This window comes from Strongylocentrotus purpuratus, unplaced genomic scaffold, assembly GCF_000002235.5.
Source record: "Strongylocentrotus purpuratus isolate Spur 01 unplaced genomic scaffold, Spur_5.0 spur5_scaffold_19, whole genome shotgun sequence".
Taxonomy (NCBI): Eukaryota; Metazoa; Echinodermata; class Echinoidea; order Camarodonta; family Strongylocentrotidae; genus Strongylocentrotus; species Strongylocentrotus purpuratus.
The window spans coordinates 15,277,252-15,298,064 of NW_022145604.1; the positions used below are offsets into that span (position 1 = coordinate 15,277,252).

The window sequence follows — 20,813 nt, forward strand, 5'->3', positions numbered from 1 at the left end:
ACCGGTTCCCTGTTGGCATTGGGATAATTACAAGGTCTTACATGATACCTCATGCACTTCAATCTACTCTCGGAATTGTCCAAAGCCTTCCTGTCTTCCTGTACTCCTGTGTTCTTTTGAATGCTGTATCAGTTTAACCCATAGACTACTGAATTCTCCCATTCCAATAGGCCTTATACAGGAACGAACCCGTTCCCTACTGGCATTGGGTTAAGTACAAGGTCTTACATTTTAACCTCATGCACTTATATCTACAGGGACCCGTTTCACAAAGCTTCTTTTCAATGACAAATGACAAAAATTAGTGACAAATCAGCTGATAACCAGTCAGAAGCAAGGATTTTAGTAGCTTATAACGAACACTGTCATTTGTCACTGATGACAAGTTTTGTGAAACGGGCCCCAGGATTCCCCTCCCTGGTTGACTTTGTATCGGAAATGGCATATTACTGTAGACACTTAAATATTTCAGTCTTTCTAAAACCGTGCAGAGTAGAATGCAATTAAAAATGTCTTTGCATGAGAAAATAATTACAGTGAACATATTCTTAAGATGCTACTGGGTAATAGACCAGTCTACTAGCATATTCAAATTTTATGCATACTTTTTCAAACAAAGGTTGTTCCTGACAGCCTCAAAGTTTGCCTGAGGCTTGCCCGACATAGCAACTTAAAATGAATGCAGACTGGATTCCAAGTATTGTAGTTCATTCATTAATAACAGGTTAATGGAATGATTTGTCACTAGGTCCCAAGGAAAGCAATACCAATAAATTTGAATATTTGCTTACAATATATTTCATCACCTGACAAAGTGTTGCAGCGGCGCATGAAACATCATGATTTTTTAGATCCCTTGTTGACCATACATTGGGAGACAAATGAATGTCACTAGCGATATTATTTTCGATAAATTTGAATATGTTAGTTAACAGGTTTAAAGGACAAAATAAACAGTAAGGTTGGATGGGGTGATCATCATTGATCTTTCTCTTGTTGACCTTCAAACTTTGGATACTTGGCAAGGACGTCAGACCACCTGATCTTGTCACTGGAGAGGTCTCGGATGATGTCAGCTACATCGGATACCTGTCAAAAGAAATACATAGCAGGATTATATCATTTACTAAATGATTGTATAATTTATTAGCTTGTTTATTAACAGTTACTAGCTTCATCTAGCAATACTGGAAATTCTACCAAAAGAGAAAACTGTGATGCCTTGCGCAACTCCAGAACAGATGCCCTCTATTAAAGCTAATATACACATGTACTCCAATACTCTATTGTCACTCTACAGCCCCCCCCCCCCCCCCCCCCCCCCCGGACAAATATGATAATTTACCAAATATATCAATTACAGTAGTGGGCGATTTCCCGGCAAAATTTGTATCATCACGTATTAGTCAAAACATATTCTTTCACATGATTGGTAATAAGAGCTTCCAATTTTTTTATCCTGCCCCCCCCCTTTAAAGTCTGTCTGCACTAGTTTGGCCAGGAGAAATTAGACCTCCCTGGGTGGTCACCGACAGGTGGTTATCTCATCACATCAGCTCTCAATTTAATAACATAAGGAAAAGGGGATCATGGGAGACCAACAGGTACTGCTTAGGCATTGTTTGCTATATAGAGGGCGCAAGTAGCTACAAATAGTGCAGACAGGCTTTAAATAAACGAACCTTCTACTACAATCATGGATATGAAAGAATAGAGTTCATACCAGAGTCCTGACTTGCTCGAAGGTGTCCCTGTCTCTCAGGGTGACGGTGTGTGGTTCCTTCAGCGAATCAAAGTCCACCGTGATGCAGAACGGCACAGAAATCTCGTCTGTCCTGGCATAGCGACGACCTATCGACCCAGAGCTGCTATCCACCTTATGTGATATACTGGCATTGGAGAGCGCTTGGGCTGAGGAGAATATCAAAGAGTATCAAAGATTATTATCTATATAAGGCTTCCAAGTGGTATCATAAATCAGTGTATTCAATATCTTTAGCACAGTACCCAGATGACTGACCAATATTGTTTTCGTATTTCTCAGTCATCTGGGAACTTCAACTTTCGATATCGATATCATGGCGATATCACACCAAAACGAAGCAATATTTACTGAGGTAAGTCAAATTTTGTTATTTCGCTAGTCAGACTAATATAGATAATAATAATAATATTGTGTGGCTTTGTTTTCGTGTAATACAAGAATATATTGCTCTCGCTATGACAATATTACACTCCAGTTTGACTCGTCCAATATTGTCATAGCTCGGGCAATATATTCTTGTATCACACTCAAAGCCATCCAATATCATATAAGTATTAAAGAGTAGAAAAGAGAGAGAGAGAGAGAGAGAACAAATATTATCATGATGCTTTAGACATTGACCAAACCTTGGAACGTTTGCTTTGGAATTAGTTACAATCTTTGGTAGCTTAATTATACTGTAAGCTAAACCAAAAATTTTGACACGAAAAACTTGGTCACATGTCAATGGCTAATTTGAGACGTACATATAGGCAGGGGAAGGCAACGCCTCACATATTTGCAGAGCCTGAACAAAAGGGCAACCAAAAATGAAATCAGCAACACCAGGTTTTAAAGAAGAGTAGATGATAGACAGAAATGGAGGGCCATGACCACCGATGTCTGTAACAGACCTGGGGAATGTTTCACAAAGACTAAGATCAACTTTAAGTTAGACTTAACTATGGCAGGCAATTCATGCCACTGTTTACTCTCACCATTGACTGGCATTGGTTTATCAAGGGACGTACAAATCATGGTCAAAAATCTACAGAATTTACATTTTTTGATAGTTCATTATTGAAGGAAAAAATAAGATCTAAGGATCATAATTGAGAGACCAATGGTGAGAGCAAGCAGTGACATCAAAGGCCTGTCATAGTTAAGTCCAAATTAAAGTCGATCTTAGTCTTTGTGAAAAGACTTACCTAGTGTTTTTACCAGAGGCTCAAAGTCTTTGTTGGAGCTGAGAGGCAGTACACAGCACTTGTATGGTGCGATGATTGGAGGCAGAGTGAAATACTGTCATGGCAGAAAAACAAACAAAAATAAATTGTATAAATCCTCTATCAAAGCCTGTCTGCACTAGTTTGGCCAGGGGGATAAGACCTCCCTGAAGGGTCACAGACAGGTGGTTATCTCATCAAATCAGCCCTTGATTAACATTAAAACTAGATGGAATTCGACTGCGCGCAGTCGAAAATGATGCCTCCGTCATAGAGCAATTTTACAAACCAAAACAGAAGAAATTTTTCAAATTCAAGTTCAATTGTAATCCATTAACAGGTTCTCAGAATATCGTGATTACAAACAATTTCTCATATACATATATGACCCTTTGAACTTTGACCTCATGATCCTAATATCTACTCAGCTCATTGGCTCTGCAAGATATCCAGAGTTAAATAGTAATCCATCTGTCAGTTCTAATGAGAATGCGTTCACAAGCTATTTTTGCATACATAATGAGCCCATGACCTTGGACCTTATGAACCAAGAATCTACACAGTTCATTGGCTCTGCAAGATACATAAATGATCTAAGTTTGGCAGGAATCCATCAATCTGTTCTAATGATAACGCGATCACAAGCTGTTTTTGCATACATAATGGGCGCTGTGACCTTTGACCTTTGACCTCGTTACCCAAAATCTAATCAGTTCATTGGCTCTGCAAGATACATACATGACCAAAGTTTGGCAGGAATCCATCTATCGGTTCTTCAGATAACGCGATCACGAGCCGTTTTGCATACATAATGAGCCCTGTGACCTTTGACCTTTGACCTCGTGACCCCAAAATCTAATCAGTTCATCGACTCTACAAGATACATACATGACCAAAGTTTGGCAGGAATCTATCAATCGGTTCTTCAGATAACGCGATCACGAGCTGTTTTTGCATACATAATGAGCCCTGTGACCTTTGACCTTTGACCTCGTGACCCCAAAATCTAATCAGTTCATCGACTTTGCTAGATACATATATGACCAAAGTTTGGTAGGAATCCATCGATCCGTTCTTCAGATAACGTGATCACGAGAACGGGACGTACGTACAGACGTACGTACAGACGTACGGACGGACGGACAACCCGAAAACATAATGCCTCCGGCTACTTCGTAACGGAGGCATAAAAAGGGGATCATGGGGGACCAACAGGCACCGATTAGGCATGCTATATAGAGGGCGCAAGTAGCTATACGAAGTGCAGTGGGGCTTCAAAAATGAAGTTATTGATTTCTGAACAAAGGAATACTGTTGTAGCTCACATGCTCCTGCAACAATCACTAATTTAAACCCCTGTAGCTAAGGTTGTAACTTCAACCGTGGACCCAACACTACATCTGACTCTAATCCTAAACCTAAAACCCAAAGGAGGCGCGATAGCTTAGTCAGTAGAGCAGCGGTCACGTAATCCAGTGACCCGGGTTCGAAACCAAGTTGATGCGCTAGTGCCCTTTGGTAAGGCTCATTTCCAGGTCCCTCAGAGAGGACCTTAAGCCATTGGCCGTCTGGTTGCTTACTTAAAAGTATTTATGCTTTCTTAGCAGTCGGGTAAAATAACCACCATCACCAGTAGAGTCATAAAACTCAATACCAATAACAACGGTATTAATCATATAGCAAAGTTGCTCACAGCTAATCGAATGCAGTAGTGTATATGAACTTATAATTAATTAACTTGTTATATGCCACACACATAATCTCCCTGTGCCATGTTGTATTTATTACTGGGTAGATTTGTGGGCCCCAAACATATTTTGAAGAGGGAAGTTGTTATATTTGAGCAGTAAGGCTTCCCCTTCGCAATGATATGAATTTTTCATCAATTCAAAACACCTTTGATTCTTCAGGTGACTACTTAAGGAGTTATGAAAGTGAGCCATGCTGGTTTATCTGGGTCTACTTACCGTTCTCTGTTCATCGTTCTCTCTCACTTTGAAGTTGTGTTCAAGAATAGAGTACAGGATACGTCCCACTCCAAAGGATGGTTCTATCACGCTCGGGGTAAACTCCTCCACTGTACAAAAAGAATGAATCAATCAGCATTTATTTCATAATCCTAAGAGGGATACCTGCCAGGAATTAATTCCTTGAAATGCTAGAGCGCCGTAATGGCAGCCGAGCTAAAGCCAGGGTAATAATCAGGAGCTTCAGGAGTGTCAAGTATGACAGACATGAGCGCTATACAAGAACATAATATTATTATAATCAAAATAGACAGTGGAACAAATAGATCAGAGTTATACAGATATACATCATAATATAGCATACAACACCCTGGACAATGGATTTGCCAAATGCAGGGCATAGCATATAGACATAAAACATACAGTATTACAGCTATGATACATAGTTTAATGAGACATATATGGGGACATTAACATTTCAATATTATTAATTAGATGGAATTAAATTGAATGTGTGTTGTTTTTATCATATGAGAATGATGTGGTAGGTAACATTGATACCATAACACTCAAGAAGATGTATTACGGATCAGTTCCATTACGCATCGAAAACTGCACTGATTACAACTGTACATTTATATGACATCATCTCTCAAAAATCTAAATGAGACATTCAAATGGTAATAATGATTTTTTTTAAATTAAAGAACTTATTTCATATCTAAGAGGGCTAGGTAGTGAGCTCATGATGCTTTAAAACAACAATAAACTTTCCTCGATATAGACATCTCCACAACATTAAGGAATATATTTCAACACCAGTCAACCACTGGACAAGGCAATCACAAGTTTCAAGCATTGACTCGCAGCACCTCACCACATTAATTCTTACCATGAACAGTCTTCTGATATCTATTGATCTTGAGCATGTCTGGAGTCAATTTAAAGCTCTTTCCATTCACCTCCACAGTAGCTTCACTGAAACAAAAACATGGGCAAAACAATATAAAGCACCTCACGATTCATTCCCCACATGATAAGACTACAAATATTAAAATTGTCACTAACAATAGGCCAGTTTTGTAATGTAACCAAATTCATGTATATGCGTTTGTGAAGCGCCTTGATATAATTTATTTAATTCACCTGTTACGAATAAGTGTATCTCAATAGACAGAAGGTGAATTGCATACATTAGTTGTTGTTATAAGATGATGACTTGGATCTTAATCAAATGATTGGTTGAAAGCGTACACGTGACAAGGCATTTATTTTGCTTAACGCGTAATCGCGCGTAATTTGGGTAATGACCGGTCATTATCAAAATCATGTTAGAAAACATCATTTTATAAAAAAATAAAACATAATTTTATAAAACAAATAATACACATCATTTTGTTCGGGCATTAGTAAAATTACCCACACTTGGTGTTAGACTGTTCCAAAGGTACCTCGTGTGGGTAATTCTTACTAATGCCCTCACTGATGTGTATTATTTGTATACTACGTAGGATAAACATTATGGCTTGGCCTACCTAGCAACATGTAATATATGCAATTTGCATTCTGACTATTGAAAAACAATTATTCGTATAATTTGTATCAAGGCCCTTTTGAATATATTTGGTTACATTACGAAAAATGGTCAATTGACTTACAGTATCTGCCAACTAACCCATTAGCTATGGGAATCAGGTTGCTCCTGTATCAAAGCCTAGTTTAGTAGTCAATGGGCTAAGGGACATGATGTGAATTTATTGTTAGTATTGATGAACCAGTCTTGCATCTCATCTTTAATCTGTTTTTTCTCAAGGCCTTCAGGAAATTTATGAGGTGATCATACATAATAGTTGTTGCTCAGACAAACAAAGGTTATGTGTTTCAAACTAATCAGATGAATATCATTTAAAACTCACATTATAACTTTTCATCTCTTAAATTTTTTCAGTTCTGAATTCAAGAATGCAGATCTACACTTTGAGACTAACGAAACGCTTGTCTCTCTTCATCAAGTTAAATATGGCAATATACTTTCCATTAGTATTGAGTAAAATAAGCAATCAAAAACAGAATCTGATGTTAGAATTTTGAATGAAATCCTACTAAAACAGAAGGGGCACAATGGCTCAGAAGTAAAGCAGTGGTCTCATAACCGGGAGGGCCAGGGTTTGAAACCAAGACAATGCCCTCATGCCCTGTGGTAAGGCTTTAATCCTCATTACCAAGTCCCTTAGAGGGGACTTGAAGCCGTTGGTCCCCTGGTTGCTTACTTACAAGCATATACATGCTTTCTTAGCAATCCACAAACATCCTCAAAATGTTTAAAAACCCAATGGTTTTAAACTTTCCTGGGAGTCATGCTCTTTACCTGTTGTCATTCAGCGCCTTCTCCAAGTCTGCAAGTCGGTCAGCCTCCAGGCTAGTCAGATGCTCCACGACAACCTTGGCTTCTTTCTTGAATGCTTTCCCCATCACACTCTTCACGGGAGCAGCCTCTGTAATATCAATGGTCTTGTGGATATCTTCAGTCAAGGATTCTACTCTTTCTCTCTTTCCAGTCATGGGATAATTATCCCGGCCTCCCACTCCGGGAATGGAGGGACTGCATTCATGTTCCCAAAATCTCTGGTAAAGGGGTACTTTTCATGCAACAAAGTCTGGCTGGTGATACACAAAAAAATTGGCCCGTATTGACTTTACACACCGCACTTAAGGAGGTGCTTTCAAAGGGAGGAAACATGCATATGCTTACCCAAAATAACACTCAGTGGGGGGGGGGGGGGGGGGGGGGGGGGTAATTATCATTGCTCGAAATCATTCTCCTGTAATTAAACGGCATCACCTGAAACGGTTCCGATACCACCCCCCTCTAAAATCTTCAGTTTGCAAATTTATAAATATATAAGCCTACTTTTTTTCCGCTACTTGCAAAAATATCAGTTAATATGTGTGTGCTTCATGGAAAAAGAATTGTGACCTCTAAATTTCTCATGACCTGTTTTTACTTGTCTACAAATGTTGCAGGCGAATTTAATCTAATCTCTTCAATTTAAAGTGATCTAACAACACCTCAGCCCAAGTATGTATCAAAAGGCTGTTTTTACATTTAGTTTAGAAGCTGAGTGGTTACTTTGCCTGCAACCATAATCATAAACTATGTACGAAAGGCGTTCAAGAAGTTCATAGCCCGTCTATGAAGGAGCAGGTTTAGGAAAGATGAAATATTCATCAAACATAATTACCAAATACCTACTCCCCTTATTGAACGCTCCTTGTAACTGAAATATTTGGCCTCCAAAATTTAAACTGTCTAAAACCAATAGTGTGGTACGGTATGTCACTAAAACAGCTCCCGTAGGATTTTTGTGCCAAAGTTGATTTTTCTTTTACACATTGCATTTTCGGATTCATTGGAGTCCAAGCTATCAGAAATTAATGGGGTTCAAATTTTCCTGAAGACACCAAATTTCCCTATTGCGCATTATATAAACCATTTTGGCGCCCAATATGGACCCCCGTGGAAATGAAGGAGGGGTCTGAAAATTTGAACCCCATCATTTTTGGCCAATTGGGACCCTTTTGAAGCCAAAACAGCAAAAGAATCAAATTTGGCACAAAAATCCTACGGGATTACATACCATACCGCACTACAATGTGTAATTTTAATTCATTGATGCTATTTGACAAGTATTCACATATGTGCTCTTTTTTTTTTGCCACAAAGGATATGGGTTCAGGCAGTTTCTTCTCAGCCACCATAGCCACCTTGCTGTGCTTTGCATGGCACGTGAGATCATAGCAGGATCTATCAGCATTACCAACACACTCCACCCAGCCCTAGATACAGAGGAAACCACACAAGAAGAACAGGGGTAAGGAAATATAAGTGAGGGGGTGGAAGAGTGAGGGGGGGGGGGAGAGAGAGAGAGAGAGATAGAGACAGACAGAGACAGAGGCAAAACAGAGAGAGAAAAAGAGAGAGAACAATGATATAGAAACAATGGGAGATAGGATAAAATAAACATTTTGTTAAGAATTATTGACAGAATATGGAATTTGAAGGAAATTTTAATATTGCATATTATTAAATTAGTATACAACAAAATTATATCATCTAATTCATACATTATACAGCAACACCAACTCTATAGGATTTACTGTATACCGGTAATAAATTGTGTAGCATAGCATTGCACATTCTGTCATTTGTAATTTGCTGAACATATTTGGGTAAAAAATGCCTTAGAATTCATACCTAAATAGAAAAAATTGGGAGCACACTTACATATGATGTCTTGGTCTCAGCATCCCAGCAATCGGTGGCATAATGAGCCATCTCGTTGAACATGTGCTGACGGAATCTCAGCTTCTTAGGATCGATGCCAACCTTGATCATGAAGAGGAAGGTTCGACCCATGAAGTAACCCAAGACTCGACTCTTGATCATGCCCTGTGATAAAGAGATTGTTGGAGGAGAAGGACATATTTAGAGGAAAGCAGAAGAAGAAAAAAGACTAATACTAATGATGATGGTAATAACAACAGCAGCAACAACCACAATCAACACACATTAAGAACACCAGCAAAAAAAATAGATAATTTTCTCACCCACACACAAGGTAACCATCCAAGGGGAATGTTCATGGCAACTACTACATGTAAGTATCACCACTACCCTGGCTTAAGCCAAGCTGCCCTAAGGCACTGCAACCATTAAGGGAATACATTCCTACCAGGTACTTACTAAAAGGGGTGTAGCATGAAGAGACTGGGCCAATCAGGTATAATACGACTACGGATGAAGCGACTGCAGTATTCACGTGCGTGCAACATACGCAAAACAAAAGCATGAGAACTTTGGTCTGTTTCGCGGACGCTAGCGCGCGCTGATCCTTAATCAAGTCCATTGTTTACGTGCAGTTGTCCAAAAAGTAATTGTATATGCCGTTAACCAGTATTCGCCATGCTACACACCCTTTAACTATTCCTGGGTCGAGTATGGACAAATCTACATAGCAAGTAGTCAAATCCTGTACCTTGTGATCCACTGGATTTTATGTCATTTAAAAGATTGTAAGGAAATGTGACACTCTGATAGTAATTGTCAAACCCTTGAAAACATGTCTTCATTTTAATCATTTGTGTAAATGGTCTACTTGAAAACATTGTCAAATATCTATTTTTTGGCATGAAATCACCCTAGAGCAGTTTGAGGTAAAGATGTCCGTTTCCTACCTTTTCAACTGCTTCCCCTATCGTCATGGTGATTGGAGAGAGCCCACCAACCTGCCGATCGACAGGGAACAGAGGGATGGCCAAGTTGGCAACGGTATCAAACTTAGGATGATCTTTGTTGGTAGGATCGATGAAGTGCTCAATTTCACACATGGTAAATTCTCTGAAATGAAATGCATATGATATGATATGAGATTACAGGTATATTAACACACAAAAGTGATATGGCAGTGTTTAATACAGCAAATTATATTTTGATTTTCCTGTGTGAATTTCTGGATTTTGCCAATTTGATACACATTGCAGAATAGCTGAAAATTAGGAAACAAATGTTGACATTTCATTGCACAAATATATACTAAATAAAAAAAAATACTGGGTAATATTCAACAATGCTTTTTGGACACCTACAAACAAAATGTACTTTGTATGAAACGTTTTAAAAAATTAAATAAAGGGTAGTCTACCAGCAAATTGGTTCAGGAATATAAAGAAATGAAAGGATAACATAAACACTTAGTCAACCTACACGCAATTTGCTTTCACCAGCATTTCTAGAGCATTTTTTTCTATACAAAGGTACATGTAAAAGTCAAAGCTGATTTTTTTCTTTTCTTTTTAAACGTTTCCAGCATGGAACCTATCAAATGGGTAATTGGTCACCTTCAACATAAAAAAAAAAAACATTCTACATATTGATCATTATTTTCCTCTTCTTCCTCCTCCTCCTCATCTTTTTTTTCTCCTTCTTTTCCTTCTTGTACTTATTATCATACTAATTTCTATCATCAGTTTAACGTTGTTATTATCATTATCATCATTATTATCTTTAATAAGTTTTTTTTCTTATCTGTCTGTAATATTACAATTATAACTTATTAATTTTGTCGGGACCCCACTGGAAATAAGTTCTCAAGCTTTCGTGGGTTATCCTGTTAAAGCTGACTTAATTTTGATCTGTTATTCTTGTATATTGCATGTTGGAAGCTTGGTGAATAAAAATCAATCAATTAACCAATCAACTCACCTGACTCGGAGTAGGCCGGACCTTGGGGAGATCTCATTACGGAATGCAGTGCCAATCTGAGCAGCACCGAAGGGTAAACGACCTTGGTTGAACTCCAGAAGTCGCTTGAAGTTCACAAAGATACCTTGAGCAGTCTCCGGCCTTAGATATCTGCAATGTTAAGCCAACGAACAATAAGACTGCAATAATAAATAGTATTCCAAAAAGGGAATAGAACGCATACATTTTTCAATTTCTTAGTGACTGATGATGGAATAGATTTGTTTCATACAGGAATTTGTACCAAAAAAAATATTTTAAATAATCATATTTAGGATGAATGTATGGTTGAAATTTTTCTTGAGGGTAAATATAAATTTTTGAAGTTATTTTTAGTACAGGGCAAATTGAGGGGGAGCTCGCAAGATATGTCAGAGTTGCCAATTTGTGTTTGATTGATCCCACCTTCAAAAATTAATAACTTTCTTATTTTCAATCGTTTTTGTTCAAACTTTCACTGACTTGTTTCTCCAGTCTCATGTTTCTGCTTCAATTAAAACCGACTTTATATCAGGTTGGACTTTCCCTGTTAAGTGTATAGATCTTGTTTTGAACCTCTGAGGGTTTATGAATGTATTCCATTTCCATCTTGAGCTAGTAAGCAGAAAAAAATCATTTAGAAAATATATAAAACTGAAATTTGACTGCATTACAGATATACATTACAGTCTGAAACAAGGCTGAATTCTAAATGTAAATGTGAGAGATGTGAACTGGAGTAAATCTGGATTGCTTGTAAAATTTGGAAGTTTCTTCAACTAAAGAAGTTTGAGAGTAGTTGCCAATTATGCCGGTCACATCTCAATTCAAGCCATTAACTCAGTATATCACCTTACCCTGGCATGTTTCCAGCAGGACCTATGGCAGTGGCAAACATGAGGTTGAACTCCATGGGATCCGAGAGATCGTTGTTTGTGGTCGGTGATTTCACCTGGTACTTCCTAAACAGCTCCGTTAACTCATCTTTACCGTAGTTCTCTAGATGAGAAATCACTGTCTGGTATTCCTTCTTCAGCTCCTCGGTCACCTTCTTGGCAGCACCTAACTTCTCTAGGTATGCTATCCAAAATGTAATAAATGAAAACAAGCCAATATCTTGTTTACTCAAAGAATGTATCTTTTCTATTAATTGTTGGTGGTTATTTCACCCGACTGCTAAGAAAGCATAAATGCTTGTAACTAAGCAACCAGAAGACTGACGGCTTAAGGTCCTCTATGAAGGACCAGGTAATGAGGATTAATGCCTTACCAAAGGGCGCTAGTGCATCAACTTGGTTAAGAACCGGGTCGCAGAATTACGAGACCACTGAGCTATCGCGCCTCCTCCTTTATTAATTATTTTGATTCATAAAAATTGATTGATTGATGATAAACGAAATACCCTTAAATTCTAAATAGTAGTGATGCATACTTTTTTTGATGTAGAGAAAAGACACTTACAAAAAAAAAAATTTAAAATCTACAATAAAATAGTATAATAATCCCTGTCAAAAGTTTAAAAAAAAAGTAGAAACATAAACTCAAATATATGGTTTACAAACTATTCTTTGTGACTTCATAATTTACACTGAAATTTTGCTGGTAATTTAATAAATGTGAAACTGGTGCCTGGCCTCTGAAATTCCCGGCAGTAGAAGAGCGGCTCAGAGCATGGAAATTCAAAGCCAAGTGGAATCAAATGCATCCCATTGTTACACTTTAGAACTCACGCATGTGTTTGAATAAATTACAAGAGTTTCCACTCCTTCTCTATCACCTCCCTGTGTAAACTGCTAATAAACTGTCACTCACATTGAAGGAGGTGATCAGCTCGAAAGCATTCTCCAGTCTTGCCATCTTTCACCATGAAGTCTGCAAACCGTTCAACATGACCCGATGCTCTGAAATGATTGAAGAGAAATTTCCATCAAATGTTGAGCTTACCGGATTCCAAAGTTTCTTTATTCAGTAGAATAAAACAACACTGTAGCTAATAAAAACAGAAGATGTCAGTAGAATGTACATCTTGTACCATTAAAGTGATGGAGTGACAGGTAAATTCTTTGCAATATTCATCTTCACAGCCTTTTTTTTAAAACCAGAAAAGCATTCTTACGTGTTTAGCACCCTTATCATTTGATATTCCTGAAACATCCCCCTAATACTTAAGTATTGAAATAAAACCTTAAGATGGTTAGAAAATGGAAGAAAACCTTGTGTGAGAAGCTTATTTGTATGATTAATGATTTCACATGAAATGCGATATCAAATAGATTCTAAAAGAGAATGCCATTGCAAAGAGGTAACAATACGTCGGTGGGGTGACAAAACCTTGTATCTCAAAAATCATGAATTTTCAGGAGAGCGAAAAAACCTTTCCTGTCTCAATAGATTTAGTGCTGTGACACCGCCCTTTGTGTGGAATTTGTGAAAAAACTGAGACAGGAGGCGTTCTATGGATTTATCAGGTGGTGTTGTAGGCCATTAGGTACAAAATTATGCAAAAAAATCAAAATCTCAAAAAATTGAGATACGAGGTTTTGTTACCCCACGGACGAATACCCAGTGAATTATCACAACTAAATAAAATTCTTAGTTGATAGCCATGGTGATTTGCTTTTTCCTACTCAACAGAAAAGGGTTTCCCTCCCCCATTTTGCTGGAGAGTGAAGAATATAAATGAAACAGACAATATTTCATAACATACATATATCTACAAAATATTTAAGTTGAACAGACATCACTGGTTAGAAATACTTACTTGAAGACATTCTCTGGAGCCAATATAGCACTGTCCACCTCTAACATGCCTTCCTCGATGATGAAGTGATTCCTCCATATGTTGATGAAGTTGGCTTTCATGGCACACCCTGTAGGCCCAAAGTCGTACAGCCCGCTCACACCTAGAAAGAGAGAGAGAGACGAGACATAACATATATGCAAAAGTCTTGAATTTTGATGTTGATTTTTTAAATGCAAGAACCAATATATGGCATAAAAAATATGCCCTTTACTATGATAAAATGTTTCCTCCAAAATACTGATGAAGTTGACTTCCACGGCACACATTACAGGCTCAAAGTCATACAGCCCTCAAGTGTTTTTTTCTGCTCCTTGCATCACCATAACGTATGATGACTCTCATTAATTTTATTAAAGAGATCCCTTGCAGAATGCACAGAAACAGCGAGAGGGAGAGAGGAGACAAGGGAGAGCATTGGTGTGTGAATCCATGACCCCTGACCCTAAGTGGCTAGGATGGGATACGAACAGAACAGGGCTCCTTAGAATAAAACTAGACGGTAAGTACTTAGATCATTTCAAACAAACTTACCTCCATATATGGCATAGGACTGGTCATAATAGAAGCGCCTTTTCAGAGTGTCTTCCATCTTGGCCCGATCAAACTTCTCACCTATCGACGTCAAGGCAAGCTCCTATTATGAAAGGGGACAGTATTTATATCTAACCTTTGAGTTTTCGTTAGTAATGAAGATCAGAGTGAGGGCAAAAATACATTATACATGTAGACTGAGCAATCTGAATAATACTACATGTACTAATAATCCGTTCTTGTATAGCGCACAACACATTATGATATAATGTCCGTACACACTTCCAAAGAGCTTTGGAAATAATTACCCTAGCTTTAGCTCGGGCAGCCATTATCAGCACACAGTCCGTTTCAAGGAATAATCCTACCAGTACCCTTTTACCTCACCTGTGTGGAGTTTGGCAAATGTAGATTAACTTCTTCCCAAAGTGTTGTGGCAGGGATTCGAACCTCGTACCTTGTGATTCAGAGTCCGGAGACTTATCCACTTGACCACAACACTTCTGAATAAGGCAAATTTGTCAGTTGCATGACGTCATTGTGGTAATCTCTAGTTTTGCTCAAAATTCAAAGAAAAGGGGTCTACTTCCTCGCTGTAATAATACAAGCAATACTTCTTCATTTTCTTCAACTGGGGGTCTGTAAATGACAGATGTGTCAAAATCTCTATTTTTTAAACGTTAGGGATGATTGATGGATTCTGGAAGATCATATAGAAGTTGACATTGGATTTTTTTTTCTTCTGATGAATGTTCTTTACCTTTTCTTCTAAAGCCTTCTTCCTGGCCTTCAGTTCCACCACTGCTCTCTTGATGTCATGGGCCGGAGTCCCCCCTTCTTTCATCTGTCTCACAAGGTCACCCTGTAAACACATATGTAATATAATATATGATATACCTCTCCTCAGGTTCATAACAGGATGTAACGTCCCCTTGAGCCTATAGAAACAGCTATGCCTCTCATAGTAGTCAATATATCTATAATATTACATTAATAAAGAGCCTTTTCATTAGGTACAAAGAGCATAAACATGAAATACTTAAAAACAAGCAAAGAGAGAGAACATCATATGAAATTTTAAAGCTTACATTATTTTCAAACAGAGAGGAATATTACTTTAGGGCAATTCCACGGTAACGGAAGGACACTCAGACAAGATTTTTGAACTTCAGGTTCATACTAAAAGAACTGTTTTATTAGTATAAGATGTGAAACAGTACAGATATAATACCTATATAAGTGCCTTTAATTCTCCCCCAAAAAATTGTCATTATAGTTAAGTAGTTTAAGAATGTGCATATTAATTATCTCGGTAACGGAAGGACATAAAAATGGACATGGTTTTTCCAGTTAATTAGTGTTTATCCAAACTTTGTGAAGTTGATGAAGCTTTCCACTTGACTGAAACACATTTTGTTCCCCATAGTTTAATACATACTAATAAAACATTTCTTTTAGTATGAACCTGAAGTTCAAAAATCTTGTCCGAGTGTCCTTCCGTTACCGTGGAATTGCCCTTTACAACAAATTATAAAAGATGTGTTTCCAAACACCTCTTGAAAGCTGTGAGAGTTCCAGGTTTTGGGGGAGTAACAGAAAAAGCCCTATACACCTCTCTGTTTACTGGTTTAAGGGACAAACAAACAATAAGATATAAACAAGATATGCCCCTTTCAACTTCAGTCCCTCCCAACAAATATTGGTATTTGTTTGAAAATTTATTTTAATAATAATATTCCACTATTGTATAGCGCCTAATATATTGAAACAACGATGTGTTGAAGCACTTTACAGATATATTATTACCCCTGTCATCGGATTCAGGCTTACTCGCACACAATGTATGCACATTCTCTACTCCCCTCAACCAACCACATTTACTTCCGCATCCTACTGGGTACCCATTTAACACCAGGGTGGAGAGTGGCAAATGTAGATCAACGTCTTGCAAAAGGACTTTAGTGTTGAGGCGGGACTCGAACCCTGTACCTTGTGATCTGCAGTTGGGTGACTCATCCACTAGACCACAACAATGTAATTTGTTAATTTGGTTCAAAATTACTCAGAAAAATGCTATTTACCCATGAAGTGACAGCAAACTCGTTTTGTTCTGTTTTTGCTCTATTGTACTTTTTCTTCTCTCTCTCTCTCTCCTTTTTCTTCCCCATCACCATTTCTCCTGCATATACCGTAACTTTCTTCCTTCTCAACTTTTCTCTGTTGTTGCTTTGTTCTGGTTTGCGCTTTCGCTCTCCATCCTTATATATATCTTCCCAATTTCTCCTTTTCATAATACATCAATCTATCTCTTTTGTAAATATTTCCCATGTGTACAGTAATTGGTTCTCATCTGTTAAGGTAGTTTAGTTGTTAAGTATTTTTTTACTCAAAGAAATTAAATCATTTCGGTTTTATATTGTTTGGGGACCTTGCTCTAACAAGCCCAGCTTCTATAAGGTCTCCTTTTTCTTTTATGTACAGCACATGATCTCACATAAGTAACTTTTGTATAGAATTTCTTTAGATAATAACAAGAGTTGTATGTTGAACGTTACTATTGCGCTTTCAATTATCTTTGTTATACTGATAATCTGCAGTTCCAGTTTCTTTATTTGAAATTCTACGTACAAATGTTAGTGAAAGAAGAAAAAAAAAAAGAACTATGAACTATGAACTACACAGGGGAGCATTCCATAAATATTGTCTTTTCATAAGTCAAACAAGACAGATGTTATACAAGTGAATACAAATCTATGTTTCAAATACTTCTTTGAGGAGATACATAAATTGCATGTTATCACAAGTAGATTATAGTAACAGAGCTACCAAGTATCACGCATTAGGCATGACATCACACATTTCGAAGGTCTGAAAATGCTCTTACGCACATCGCGCGTGCTAGATTTTGAAAAAACGCTATACCTTATATGTGTGTTATCCCTCGCAGGCGTGCTCACGTGCCGAATCATCTTTGAACTTGTCGTCTACATTCTTTCTTTTAAAATGTATCTCCTCAATTCAAAGAGTCAAAGAAGTATTCGAAACATGGACCTTCTAGTTTGTATTAGACCGAAAACTTCAGTCTCTCTAATCGTCGGTTGTTCCACTGAGACTACGTCTGGCTCCACTAGACCTCCGATTATAGAGACTGTACGGGACTGTACGGAACAAATGGTTCGGTTCGACCGGACCGCGATGAATGAGATATGCAATGAGATTTTCACTCTTTACATCCTCATAACTGCTGCAATTATAATTAAAATTAAAAATAACATATATATAGTTTATTTGACTTATGATAGCTTGCTCATTTAGATCCTAAATTAATGATTAATCCGAGAAAGTCTCGTCGTCAACATTATCCGTCTTGGTTTTAGTTGATGAATATTCATTTTTTCTTTTCGAACACCCAATAGCTACCGTAGCTACGTACGAGTCAGCCCGGCTTGACCAACGAACTCCCACAAAACGAGTGCTCTTTTGGCCATTGGCTATGTTTTGGTAGGTTGACCCGGAAATATATCGGCTGCCGGGTCATATAGCTCTATCATAGTTCGAGTGCATGAACGTACTGTTTCACAGTTTTGAGATACAAATGGGATAATTCATATAAGTTAGTCCGTAAATTATGCATTTAATATTAAGTTATCAAATTTTGATAACTGTAATTAGGACAAATGACATACCAACCTAATTCACATCTGATTTAGAAATCAGAAAATTAGATCTAAATAAAGAAAATCGGGGAGAAAATGTCGTGAACGAAAAGATGTTCATCGCTGGCTCTAGCTACCCCCACGGTACGAGATCTCTGGGTTACCGTTTGTATTGGGGAATGTCAACAAATGTCAGTTTTATTAAAGAAATGACCCAAATCAGACGGTTATTTCTGTCTAGATTTGTATTTACTTGTAACTAGCTAATCTTGTAATTGTAAATTGTATAGCCGTAGATAGGGCTACTATAGATCTAGAATCTATAACATAGAGTCTAGAGTACTCTATGATTATGATACTTGTCTCATTCAGATTATGAAAAGATAATTAATAGATCTAGATCTAGAATAGGTCCTAGACTCTAATTTACAGAAAAGTGTGTTTTCTGTTTTATTTATTATTATTTGGATCTATTTGTTTTTCTAGACCTGGAGTTGCGGTGATTGCAAAAGATTGCATCATCGATCTCTATTAAAAGTATCATTGGTTATGTACGCCTACGTATACGCCGGGCCGGGCGAAGCCAGTGCACTGCTCAGCGGATACGTACCTGCTCTTTCACCGAGGCTCGCAGGGGCGCGAGCACAGTTTCGATGTCTACCTCTCCATCTTGTTGACCGGCCATTGTAGATAATTTCTCGACGTCTTTTAAACGATTAACAAGAAAATCCACCTTCCCAACTGATTTTCTAGAACCCCAAGAGCTGGAGCAACTTGCAGCACCTAAATGAAAGTGCTTTGAGGTGATGCCTCGCGAGAAATTCGCCAAAAGAAACAAACGACGGAAGCCACAGCTCAGCATTACCGGTCTGCCACATGGACATCAATTGGAGATTTAAATTGACCTTTGACCGTGTGAATATGTAGGCTATATTTTGCAGGCACAAACCATTATCAATAGTGTCTAAAATAAGAGACCATGCATAACGACAGCACAGTCTAGTGCACCTCATGTTTGCTCTGTACTAGTCTCTGCTCAGCTCAAGACTTTGAGTTTGTACGTGCAGACTAGTCGACCTCTTATGGCGAGTTGGCATACATGTACGATGGGGGGTTCCCCTGTAGAGGTCAGTGGGTTCCCCTTGTTGCTCTTGACCCCGCCCTTGACATTCTCAAAGAAATTATGTCATATTTTTCTTTCTTTTGTGGTGAAAGAAGAGAAAAAGTGAGAGAGAGAGAGAGAGAGAGAGAGAGAGGGTGAGGAAGAGAAAAAAAGACGGTTACGACATACCTTTAAAGGGATGAATGTTTCATTCTGCTATCCCAAATCCCCACCCCCCCCCCCTCCTCTCTCTCTCTCTCTCTCTCTCTCTCTCTCTCTCTCTCTCTCTCACCTTTTTTGATCGAGTATCAGTTCACCATGCAAACTGACAGCTCCAGCATTTCACGATCGCAATTTTTGTTCGAATATCAACTCAAGGGCAATTCCAATACCCTATTGTACATCCTATAGAAAGCAAGTTCGGATTATATCATTGAAATTGCTAATAGGCTCGATTTTTCGAACGTATTTGTGATTATGTTATTATCTCCTTTGTTTTGTTGGTTTTAGGGTTGTCTGTCTACTGGGTTAACCCCCATGCTAACTGTAGTGTGTATGGTAACTATGGTTCGTTGTTACCATAGTTCTCCGTTCCATTGTTATGTAACCATTAAACTTGTTAAAGTGAAATCCAACCTTAACAGACAACTATATATACTTAAACAGAAAGCAGAACAAAATCAGAGACTGGCGAAAGTTTGTGTATAATCTGACAGAAAATAAGAAACTTATGGATTTTTGAAGTTCTCGTCACTATACGAATGGGCACATCGAATTGGCTGAATCGGTAATGTCACTGTGAAGAAGTGCCGGACTACTTTCCCATTTATTTCAATACACATAACGATTAAACTGCCATTTTTTCAAAATGTATGATTCTAGATGGTCTCTTTTTGTAAGACACTATGAACATGACGAACAAAGAAAGCGGAAAAAATATACAGTTCCTCAGGTAGACAAAGGAACATCCCTTCACTGCTATTATGTAAAAAGGTGAATATGCATGTGATACCTGTTCTACACAATTTTACATAATAGCAGTGAAGGGATTTGTCTACCTGAGGAACTGTATATTTTGTCCGCTTTCTTTGTCAGTCATGTTCATAGTGAGAGGACCTGTAAAAGTGTGCTAATTAAATTGCCAATTTCGAATTTGCTTGGATTTATTGATTTCATATTTTAAAACTTTCATAACTCCATTTTTATTGGCCTGACTTATTTCAACCTTCGCCTCTTTTTGGTCTCTATTTTTAGACAATTCCTTCCAATTGCTTTGTGTCACGTCTGAATATTGTAAAATATTATCATGGAGTATGGAAACTGCAGCTCTTCAATAATTGTCAATGCAATTAGCGCCAGCTTCGAACCTCCATAGATAAAAAAATCTTTGCGAATATGTTCGCAAAGAAGAATGGAGTGGTTGTGGTTCAGTCGCTTTATATTAGCATTTGAATTAAATATCAACTGTTCAAAAGACTTCTGCATTATTTGCTCTATTTATGTT

At 37.9% G+C, this 20,813-nt stretch overlaps 1 protein-coding gene across 1 annotated transcript; it reads right to left on the bottom strand.

The window, feature by feature from the left end:
• Nucleotides 1–861: 861 nt before the first annotated feature.
• LOC578936 (glycine--tRNA ligase) lies at nucleotides 862–19,088 on the bottom strand. The gene is made up of 16 exons (XM_030990401.1): nucleotides 18,818–19,088; nucleotides 15,312–15,413; nucleotides 14,552–14,654; nucleotides 13,979–14,120; nucleotides 13,030–13,118; nucleotides 12,075–12,297; nucleotides 11,200–11,349; nucleotides 10,173–10,335; nucleotides 9,223–9,387; nucleotides 8,667–8,774; nucleotides 7,306–7,451; nucleotides 5,830–5,915; nucleotides 4,938–5,047; nucleotides 2,953–3,046; nucleotides 1,724–1,911; nucleotides 862–1,089 (listed from the first exon to the last, which is right to left on the bottom strand). The coding sequence occupies exons 1-16, from the start codon at nucleotides 19,067–19,069 to the stop codon at nucleotides 979–981; spliced, it is 2,232 nt and encodes a 743-aa protein (XP_030846261.1). The 5' UTR covers nucleotides 19,070–19,088; the 3' UTR covers nucleotides 862–978.
• Between the last annotated feature and the right edge of the window lie 1,725 nt (nucleotides 19,089–20,813).

Bases quoted from the DNA above. Each gene is read 5' to 3' on its own strand.
- LOC578936 (XM_030990401.1), bottom strand. From the start codon at position 19,069: ATGCTGAGCTGTGGCTTCCGTCGTTTGTTTCTTTTGGCGAATTTCTCG. The intron at 12,298-13,029 runs GTGAGTGACAGT...CATTTTGGATAG, and splicing joins AGCTGATCACCTCCTTCAAT to CATACCTAGAGAAGTTAGGT. The intron at 3,047-4,937 runs GTAAGTAGACCC...CTGCCATGACAG, and splicing joins AGAACGATGAACAGAGAACG to TATTTCACTCTGCCTCCAAT.